Genomic DNA, 11590 nt, shown 5'->3' on the forward strand with positions numbered 1-11590 from the left:
AAAAGAAAGGCAAACTTTTACCAGAACCGGAACCTATTCGGTTACCGGCTAATAAAAATATCCAAAGTAAGTTAAAATATTTTTATGTTTTTAGTAAATTATAGAATTTTTTGATAGCTTTTTTTGACTTATGTTTATAGATAAAGAAATGAGTTCGCATTATTCTTCTGTACTTACTAATTGTAAGACCCCGGCAAGAGTACAATCGCGAGCAAGTACAAGTTCATCTGAAGGTAAAATAAGCTTTTATACTATCATGAAAAAATCAATACTGACTATTACAAACATTAAATTGCTGATAATTAAACATGCTTTCAGGTCAATTCAAGAACTTAGTTACTACATTTGAAGATATTAAATTTGACATAAGCAGCATAAAAAAGGACATCAAATGTATAAAAAATAAACTGTTCAGTGACAACATTGCAGAGGAAAAGTTACCTGAGGAAACAGAGACTCTTATACCTGCCTTGTCATTGAGGAATCTGTCAATTTTCAATGAATTTTTGAAACAAAAATCTATTTTTGAACTTTACGTAAGCAATTATATATGTTGATTTATGTTTTCTTTTAAAATTGTAAAAACTTTGTTTTGTTTTTCCAAAACTGTTCGTATTTTGTTATAAAGAAATTCTTGTTATTCATGGAATATGTCTTCAAAAAAAATTATCCAAAAAATTAAGGTTATTTTATTTTTGTTCTCAGGTTAATCATTTTCGCCGCCTTGGAGGAACTTCGCAAGCGGATCACACGCGGAGGATTCTCAGACGGATTATCCATAATGAATTAGCACAAAAATTAAACTGGGCAGGAAGAGGAGCCAAAACAAGTCTTCAATCTTTTGATGCCATATGCAAACTCATCCTTAGTAAGTCTACAATTGCAAGTGATTCTTGAAAATAAATTGTAATGCAATTTTCATATTGTAAAATTGAGTTTTCTTATACTTTATAGGATCAGCAAGCACTAATCAAGAAACATCTTATAAGATATCCGAAGAAACAATTAAATCTTGGTTACGTTATGCAATGGATCGAGATGGTGGTCGAAACAGAAGGAATAAGGAAACTATAAATAATAACCAGACTGATGAAGCACAAAATTATTCGAGTTAAGAATTAAATATTTTAATGTTTTATTCTCTTTCTATAAAAAAATTACTTTTTTTTATTTGTTTTTCAATACAAATTATATTATTTTGTTCATATTTATTTTAAATTGTGTACTATTCAGTCTTAGAATTAAAATATTTAATTGTGTAACTGTTTATTTTATTGCGTGTACTATATATTATATAATAAAGATAATTCTATATCCGAATTTTAGACATGTTAATTTTATTATAGAAATTTATTTACTTTTATACATTCGCTGCTTATAATCTTTACATTTTTGAGGTTTAATTAATATCGACAATTTTTAATTAATAAATATACGATGTTTAACTAATATTATTTTTAATAATATTAGTAAATCTAAAAAATAAAATGAACGTCAATACATATATATTTTATACTTATATCTGTTGTATTTACTAATTACATGTTATTTATACATTATAATTTTATTAAATTATAAATTATATAATTAATTATATATATATATATATAATTACATAAATTTTAACTCATTCCTACAAGAATACCTAGAACTGTATAAATAACATGTAATTAGTAAATACAACAGATATAAGTATAAAATGTATTGACGTCCATTTTATTTTTAGATTTACTAATATTATTAAAAATAATATTAGTTAAACACCGTATACTTATTTTAATGCACCGGATGCACCCAATGTTGGTCCATTATCATTTAGAAACGTTGGGCCAATATCTAGAATTTAAATAGTCGACATATGTTCAATATTGGGCCAATGTTTTTGTGCGATTGAATCATTTTTAAATCGTTGGTACAATGTTGGCTAAATGTAACATCCAATATTTCACCAATCATTGGCCGTCGGTAAACCAGCGTGACGCCACCAACATCGGTCCATTGATAATTTGGAACGTCGGGCCGACATAATATAAGTTGGGCAATCAACATAGATCCAATATCAGACCAATGTTTATGTGCTGCTCGGGTAAGTACCTATACTTCTATTAAATAAAATATATATACAAATTTATATTTTGTGTATAAAAAATTTATAATATTTGTATGTTTTTTTGCAGATGTCTTCACTACTTCAATTCGAGCGACAAGTTGCAGTCTCACACTGTGGAATGTCGAAAGATAAACAAATGCGCCATCAGACTACCGAGCGAGGACAACAAGTGGCTCAGCTTCAAGAACCACAGCAGGAAAGAGCGACTTCCCTTCGTGGTGTATGCCGATCTGGAGTGCGTGCTGAAGAAGACACAACCGGAGACGGAACACACGTCATACGCCTATCAACATCATCGGGTATGTAGTATAGCATACTACGTATAGTGCTCGTACGACGACTCGATTTCGTCGCGATAATGACTGCGTCGCGTGGTTCGCCGAGGAACTCAAAGGATTGGCGCATCGCGTAAAGAACATCTTATCCGACATTGTGTGCATGGTAGAGCTAACGCGAGACGAGCGGGAGACATTTCACAGCGCGACGCAATGACACATTTGCGAAAAACCGTTCGCGCCAGATGATAATCGTGTACGCGATCATTGCCACCTGACCGGGCGTTATAGAGGTCCAGCACATTCGACGTGCAATCTGAATTATAAGGATTCTCACTTCATACCAGTCATTTTTCACAATCTATCGGGCTATGACGCACACTTTATTATCAAGGAGATAGCTGCCGCGTTCGAAGGCTCGATCGATGTACTGCCTATAACAAAGGAAAAGTACATGTCATTCACAAAGCATGTGAAAGACAGCCGACAGATCAGATTCGCGAAGCGACATAAAATTAAGATTCATCGACTCGTATAAATTTCTGAGCGCGAGTCTCGCAAAATTGGCATCCTTCCTCGACAAGGATAAATTAAAAATTATACGTTCCAAATTTTCCGCGTTATCCGACGACAATTTCGAATTATTGACGCGAAAAGGTGTCTTTCCATACGAATACGTGGACAGCGTCGAAAAGCTGGAGGATACGTGTTTACCGCCGCGCGATTCATTTTACAGTTCCTTGACCGGTGAAACCGTATCCGAGAGCGATTACGCGCACGCCGCGAACGTATGGCAGCGATTCTCCGTTCGAACCCTGAGCGAATACAGCGATCTATACTTGAAAACCGATGTCTTGCTGTTGGCCGACGTGTTTGAAAATTTTCGCGACAGCTGCGTCGCGAGTTACGGACTTGATCCCTCGTACTACTACACTTTACCAGGCTTTACGTGGGACGCCATGTTGAAACATACGTGTATCAATTTCGAACTGCTGACCGACATTGACATGGTTATGTTTATCGAACGTGGTATTCGCGGCGGTCTGAGTCAATGTTCCGGCAGATACGCACAGGCCAACAACAAGTATATGCAGTCGTACGATTTATCGAAACCGTCGTCTTACCTAATGTACTTCGATGTCAACAACTTGTACGGCTGGGCGATGTGTCGGCCATTGCCCTACGAGGAGTTTCGATGGGTCGAAGACGTGTCAAAATTCGATTTTAACGCGATCGCTTTGGATTCGCCTACGGGCTATATTCTCGAGGTCGATCTAGAGTATCCTGCGGATAAACACGACGCGCACACTGACCTACCGTTCTGTCCGATGCGCGATAAACCGCCCGGCAAACAGCAGGATAAACTTTTCGCGACTCTGTACGATAAGGAGCGTTATGTCATTCATTATCGCAATCTACAGCAGTGCACGCATCACGGCCTTCGCGTCACAAAAATACATCGCGTATTGCAATTCGCTCAATCTGCGTGGCTCAGGGCTTACATATAACTCAATACAAAATTTAGAACACAAGCAAAAAATGAGTTTGAAAAAAATTTATATAAATTAATGAATAACGCAGTTTTCGGGAAAACGATGGAGAATGTACGCAATCACGTCGATGTAAAGTTACTGACGAAGTGGGACGGACGATACGGCGCGGAGCCAATGATCGCGCGACCGAATTTCCACAGCAGGAGCGTGTTTTCGGAAAATCTGGTAGCCGTCGAACTGCGCAAACTCGAGGTGAAATTCGACAAACCGATCTACGTCGGCATGTGCATCCTCGACCTGTCGAAGGTGTGCCTATACGAATTTCACCACGAGTACATGTCTCCCCTGTACCGCAACTCGTGTAAAATCATGTATACCGACACGGACAGTTTGATTTATCATATCGAGTGCGACGACGCGTACGAGACGATGAAACGTGATATAGCCAGGTTCGACACGAGTGATTACGCGGTAGATAACGCTTATGGTATGCCTCTCGTGAATAAAAAAGTGCCGGGCCTGATGAAGGACGAAAACAACGGCGCCATTATGACCGAATTCGTTGGACTTAGGACGAAAATGTACGCCTTGCGAGTCGACGGCAAAAAAGACACTAAAAAAGCGAAAGGTGTTAAAAGCAACGTCATCGCGCGCACCATCACGTTCGACGACTACACGCGGTGTCTGAACGATGAGATCGAAATGACTCGACCGCAGTCGTGCATAAAATCGAAAATGCACGAAGTGTACACTATCTGCGAGACGAAAATCGCTCTGAGTCCGTACGACGATAAGCGATATATCGTGCCGGATTCGACCGATACGTTGCCGTGGGGACATTACCGAATATAACGTAATGTATACACGTATGTAATATAATGTATGCAATGTATGTACTGTGACGTTGCAGTTTCGCTGCATGGTTGCAGCGCCCCGCCGCCGTCACAAGGCGCGGGTTTCGCGACCTTTTTCACGCCCGAGGACGGTTCAACGAATCGATGCGAGATCTCCAGGGGCATATTATAATTGCGTTACAAATTACTGATCCCTTTTATTTTATTTTGTATCATTTGCGTGGCGCCTCACCGAGCCGAAGACCGGAGTTTCCTGAGAGGATGCAGAGGACGCGAAAGCGGAGTCGACGAGAAGGGTAACGGCGAGAGACCGGACGACGGAAAGCGGATCGAAGCGACTCGCGGGCCGCCGAGAGCGACGGAGCGCAGGAAAACAAGCGCGCGGCGCGTGACACAGCGGCGGGCGGACCCATAATGGCAGGGCCCCGGGACGCCGGCGCCGGGGCTAAATCAGCTCATCTGCCCTCCTCACACTGCTGACCGGATTCCGGGATAGGCGGCCGCCATTCCCGAACCGAAAAGGAGGAACACGGAGGCAGACACGTCCCGTCCGCCGCCGGGAAGAATCCCGGAAAAGTTGCCGCGCGAGCGAAGGGCCGTTTAGCGCCCTGCGGAAAGCCGTAATTCACGGCCCTACGCACGAATCCGCCGCGAGCCTGCGAGCTCACCCCTCATTGGTCCGCGCTCCAACGTCGCGGGGCCGCGTACGCCCGGGGTGGGGTGCGCTATCGATTCCGCTATCGAGCGAAATTTCGGGAGCATTCGTGGATCGTCCTCGATAACCGACGCACGTCAAAGGCCAAGTCGCGATATTCTCTTCGCGTTAAGTCGCATTTTGGGAGCTGAGTACGACGTCCGGCTGCTCTCTTTCGACCCTTGGGACGACGGCGAGGACCCTCGGGAGAGAATCTGCCTACGGTGAGGTTGCCTCGGTAACGTTTTATGTAAAGCCACGACACCGCTCCCCGGGTCGCGCTCTCGCTCGGGAAAATTCGCGATAATTAGCGTATTCGCCGACAAGGCGTATTTAGCGATCGATAGCGAGAGCGAGGGGCACCGGAATGGTCTCGTGGCCGTGGGATCGCGATCGAAATCTACGAACCTCTGGAGATCGCGGTAGGCGCGTCGATGACGACGTTCGATATCGCGAATACGCCATTTCTCGCGCCCTTCACGTTCACGACCGCGTGTCTCGTTATGCGTAGTATTGCGCCCGGTCGAATCGTAGATTCTGCACGCGATATTAATGGCGTCAGAGGGATATTCGCGTTGGTTTAATTGCGTTACTTACGATTCGCGTTCGGGCATTTAGACTATCCTCGCGATATCGGCTGCGTTGAGATATTATTCGCGGTAGGATGTGGTTCGCCTTAAGATACCATCCGCGTCGACCTAAGGTTGCGTCTCGTTATTACTCGCGGTAATTCCGTAATCTTTCTCGCGTTAATTCGAGTATTTCGCGTTATGCCGAGTGTCTCGGCGCATCATTTTTCGCGTTGGACGATCGCTGACGATCGCGTGTGTTGCGTTCGATCAGAATCACTGGCGTAATCTCAGTTCTTGCGTTAGGATAAATCGGTCATTTCGCGTTAGTTATAATATTGCTCGCGGTACTTCCGTATATTTTCTCGCGTTAGTTTAGTATTTCGCGTTTCGTCGAGCGCCCCGGCGCCTTTATTCTTCGCGTGAGGATATCCCTGGCGATATCACATGTTGCGTTCGTTCCTTCTTGCGTTGGGACGTTACTCGCGTCGCGTTCGTTGCGTTAGTTTAAGATTATTCTTTGCGTTAGTTTAAGATTATTACTTGCGGTAGATTAAGATTATGATTTGCGTTAGGTTAAGATTATTTGGCGACAGAATCCCGGCACGGGTTTGGAAACTTGCGTTCACGCGCTCCAAGCGTGGCGCATTATAATTTCGCGGTATTGCGCGCTATTATTTCGCGTTTATTTCCGTTATGTCGTAGTCAGTCGTAATTTGTACCGATATTCTATGTTATTTGCCCGCGAGCTTTTCTACTATTGTTAGCTGTGAAATTATATGATCTCGATGATTTGGTAAGTTTAGTTTTCCTCACACGTTCTCTTGCTGCGCCTTCCGCGCGTATACTGAGTTAACGTAATTTTCCGTTTATTTCTGGCGTCCGCGTTATCATATTTTGTATTCGAAATTTGACGCCCGCGTTATCTACCACCTGCTATTTGCTTTTGTTTTGAAAGCCCCATTGGCATTTACTGTTCATCCGGGGATCATTACAGAATAAATGTTATTCTTTATTTGTTAATGGCTTGAGTTACGACATTCGTTATTAATTAGGCGTCACCCCGCCGAATACTGCGCTGCCCTTCATCAACCCCGCCCTGCTATTAGGTCGAGCTAGCCATTCCCTCGCACACCGACTTATTCGTTTTGCGTCTCGTTTTTGGTTTCTCGCGATTTCGCGGACGCGAATTTACGCGTCTGGCGCCCAACAAGAGAATCGCTTCGTGAAGTGTCGGAGGTGCGAGAGAATCACCGGAGAGGCCTATCATCCCGCTCTCCTTTCCCCTTTTGATCCGGCACACGTCCCGGACCGCTCCGGGAGTGAAAAAGTCGTGACAGTACATATGTATGTAATGTATGTAGTAGTAGTAGTATAACACGACATATGTATGTATGTAACGTAATATAATGTAGTAGTATAACATATAAATGTAATGTATGTATGTATGTATGTATGTATGTATGTATGTATGTATGTATGTATGTATGTATGTATGTATGTATGTATGTATGTAACGTAATATAATGTAGTAATATAACACATAAATGTAATGTATGTATGTACGTATGTATGTATGTACAGTCGTTCACGGAAAGGTTGCAACACTTTTTTTTGGATGGGTTTTGGAACGCACGAATATTTCGAGACTGCGAGCCACTGCGTCTAGGGAGCAGCCGTGACCAGCAGTGAGCTGCAGTGAGAGGTTAAGACAGCTGTCAAAAGAACACATACAGGGTGTATACATAGTGAAAGACATCTTACAGCGTAACATCTGATAACAAGTAGGAACAAGACATCTTATATAACGTTATACTTTTTACGATATTTTAATTTAAATAAATAATTAAATAAGTAAACAAATAAATAAATATATTTATTTAAATTAAAATATTTAAATTAAAAAAAATATATATATAGAGTAATTCCAATAACTTTCAAGTCTTAAATTATTTGTTATCTATTTCTATACGTTGTAGAATTTTGCCAAAGGGCTGGAATAGGAGAAAATTTTATTTTGCAACAAATATTCTATATTTATAATTATAACTCAGATATGATTTGCTTTACAAAGATGCAGACTGTAGTAACCATCATATATATTCTTGCAGATAATATAAAGAAACGAGGAACTGTCTCCTTGCGCAAACGTTTATGGCACTCTCTTCTGCGTGTTCACTAGTGGATGAGCATGAGTGGATACATCTATTCATGGCTTTCGTGAACCATTTCCAAGGAAAGTCCCACGACCACCTGCAGGTTGAACGATAAATAACATCATTCAGAATGTTTTTTCTAACGAACAATTGTCCAAGGTGAACAGATTCGCAGAAACTTATTTCAATCAAGATCCAAATACTTTGTCAAGCATTATGAAACTGATAGAAAAGCGTAAAAATAATCTTAAAGAGGCCGTACTTATTTTTACAAACCGATTTGGGAGAAATGAAAGTGACCAATTGATCTGATCAATCAAAAATATCAAATGTGACGCAAGACATATAATTATCTGCATAATTTTTCAAATAATATTATTTTTATTTATTATCACCGTTTTGTAAATAATATTTTATTCATTTTTAATTATTTCTAATACGTCTTAATATTTTTCGAGTTTAACGAGTTCTGAGCCGAGCGTTGAATGACGGCCGAAGAGGACGACCACGACGGCTCGCGCCGCCACGGAAGCCTCGCAGCAAGGAAGATCCGCGGGAGGCCAAGGCACGGGACCAAGCTCGGATCCCCGGGACCGGCGCAAGAACACCGATCGGTTCACCTCGCCCAGGCCCGGCACGTGAAATAATGGCGTCGCTTTTTAATATTTAGTATTTTATTAATAGTCTAGAAGCTACTGATAAAATTATCTGTGACATATTACTGTTGTGTAATTAACAAATAATTTATATAGTATTATAGATTTGGTGTTGTTTAATATCCTTCGTAAAATATCTTTTATAAACGCACTAAACGTACTTTGATTTATTACATTTGATAGAGCGAATAAATTTTTTTAATTGAATATATAATACTTTGTAGACATTATGTAATAGTATTATTTGCTAATAGAATACTTAAATTTCAATATAAATTTTTATTATAATCGTTGATAGACTTTGAAGAAAAGACATGAAATAATGGCGTCGCTTTGTAATAAAAAGCTTTATCTCTAAACAGTAGTTATTACTATCTGTAGAATAAAAATTGTATTTCTGTTGAATCTTCAAAATTATATTTAATATTGTTCATAACTCTTTATTATCTTATACATTGCATATATTTTCGTCTATTTTAAGTAAATTAATTTTTCGGAATATGATGTATGATGTATGAATATTTTATTATCACTTTTGTAGATCACTTATTTCAATCGCAATATTGAAAGATATTATGTATTTCTATCGTTGTTAAAGAACTTGAGGTATAATATATTATGAACACAGATTCCATATATCGGATTCCATGTATCGGATTCTTATTATTTTTCACTGTGTATGCTTTACATTTATTTATTATAGTTAGCTGAAACTATTTTTATATTGTGAGTATAAATTAATACATATTCTGTTAACGTTGAAATATCGAAATAATCGGTTTCAAATCAAGCGCAAGAAATATGTTTACTTTTAAATAAGGTTTTATATTATTTTTACGTATTATTATTATTTCTAAAAGTCTTTGGACAATTTTTAATTTTTTATGTTATTTCTAAATATTTTTGTAACATTTTGTTTGTATTAATAATTCCAGCTATTAGTACAATTTCGAATTCTTATTGTGATATATATGACACATAATTTACTGCCATCTGATTGGTAGTAAAGTATGCATGTGCTTTATAATTTTCACACTACTGTGTCTCTTTATTTTATATACTATTATATATATTAAAATAATTTATTTTTTAGATATCGCTCGATTTAGCGACTAGATTAAATTCGATAGACACGTTAGAAGAATTTATGCAGCTTCTTCACGGTTTTAACAGCGAGCGAAAAGGGTATCGCGTTTACCAGTAAGTATAATTTGCTACTGCGTTATCTTTATTACGTGCTAAGTGCAAATGCAAATAATGCAATGGCAAATGATAATCTTAAGGAAAACCTGTCATGGAAGAAGGAGCAAATCGAACTTACTCTTTGCAAATTTCACTTTATTAAATAGAAATATAAATAACAACTTATTATTATCATAATTAATTAATTATCAAAAACTAGAAAATACGTTGCCAAAACAAACATTTGGAAATATATTGGTATATCGATCACGTACCAATGTCGCATAATCACATATTAAATTCTTAAATACAGCTACAATCAAATGCATTACAATTATATATTACGGTTATCGTAGGAAAATTAACAGTTTGTGGAGATGTGTGCAAATAAATCCGATCCGGTCTGTAAATGAAGACACTGTCGATCGGCATCGACCCGGAGGGATTCACCTCACCCATCGCCACTGTGTGATACGTGAAGAAGCCAAGCTTCACGAGGGTGATGAGGATGATGAAGAGAGGCGGTGGGCAGCATGCGTAGCGATCGGCGTAGTACTTTCGGTCCCGCTCTTTCGTGAGGAATTCATCGCCGATCATGCGGACCATCATGATAACGGCATGGCTGGTATATTATTAATTATAACAATTATTATTTATATGATCATTATATAATTTATGTGATCGTTATATTTATCTAATTTATATGATTATTACGTTGATGAATAACTGCAATCTCTCGTTGGTACCACCACGTCGATAGCACACACACCGCAAGTTGCATAGTAGGCTCAACATTCCGCGCGACGGAGAGTACGCGTTCGCTCAGCTCGGCCAAGACATTCGGACGAACGGCGCCGGCGACGACGACGACGACGGCAACGTTGGGGAGAGGACGACGCGACGGTGCACGAGACGGTGTTTGCCCGCTCGGACTCGCAAATCCACCCGTGCCGATAGCGAGCATCAACGCGGACGTTGGATGCGCTCGACGCTCGAAGGAAGGTAAGTGGCCGTGGAAGGAAGAGGCAGTCATATATAGGTATGATTGTCTGATATACTCTATAAAAAGAAGAAAAATAAGCTCAATTTAATTATTTATAAACTTTTTCCATTTTGAATTTTAAAAAGTAATTTACTCAAAGAGTAATATGTTTCAGATACGGTGTCTTACCTGAAGTGAGAACTTCTCTTAAATATATATAGGAGACCGATCATGACGACGGTAGTGGAAATTTAAAAAAGCATAAATTGGCATCTTTAAAATTATCTCGGATAGCTTTTACCTTAGAACGCTCTCATTCAATATTAATTCATTCCTTCATTCATTCATTCATTCATTCATTCCATTCATTCTATATTACAATTTAATAATGTTTCTATATTTTAAAATATAGAAACATTATTAAATTATATTATAATATTTCATCGAGATTGTTCAAGCTACAATCATTCAATATCAAACATTCATTCATGCATAATCCATGGAAGGTCACATAGTATTAATACCGCGTGACACTTCCATGGTTCTCTATCACCGCAGTTAATCTTTGGGGCATAGATTGCACCAAGTTCTGGAATAACGCGGGCCTTGCGCGGAAACC

At 39.3% G+C, this 11590-nt stretch overlaps 1 protein-coding gene and 1 long non-coding RNA gene across 2 annotated transcripts; both read left to right on the top strand.

Annotated features, from left to right (window-relative positions):
• Positions 1 to 322: 322 nt before the first annotated feature.
• LOC139783233 (uncharacterized) lies at positions 323 to 1076 on the top strand. The gene is made up of 3 exons (XR_011721175.1): positions 323 to 536; positions 706 to 868; positions 955 to 1076. It is a non-coding gene; the product is annotated as an uncharacterized lncRNA (long non-coding RNA).
• Positions 1077 to 3962: 2886 nt separating this feature from the next.
• On the top strand, positions 3963 to 4738 carry LOC139783227 (uncharacterized). The gene has a single exon (XM_071722387.1). The coding sequence runs from the start codon at positions 3981 to 3983 to the stop codon at positions 4728 to 4730; it is 750 nt and encodes a 249-aa protein (XP_071578488.1). The 5' UTR covers positions 3963 to 3980; the 3' UTR covers positions 4731 to 4738.
• The last annotated feature ends 6852 nt before the right edge of the window (positions 4739 to 11590 follow it).

This window comes from Temnothorax nylanderi, unplaced genomic scaffold (genome assembly GCF_030848795.1).
Source record: "Temnothorax nylanderi isolate EJ_2023f unplaced genomic scaffold, tnyl_v1.0 TNYL_tig0480_pilon, whole genome shotgun sequence".
In the NCBI taxonomy this organism is placed as follows: Eukaryota; Metazoa; Arthropoda; class Insecta; order Hymenoptera; family Formicidae; genus Temnothorax; species Temnothorax nylanderi.

Excerpts from the sequence above, each read along its gene's own strand:
- LOC139783227 (XM_071722387.1), top strand. The coding sequence starts at position 3,981 with ATGGAGAATGTACGCAATCACGTCGATGTAAAGTTACTGACGAAGTGG.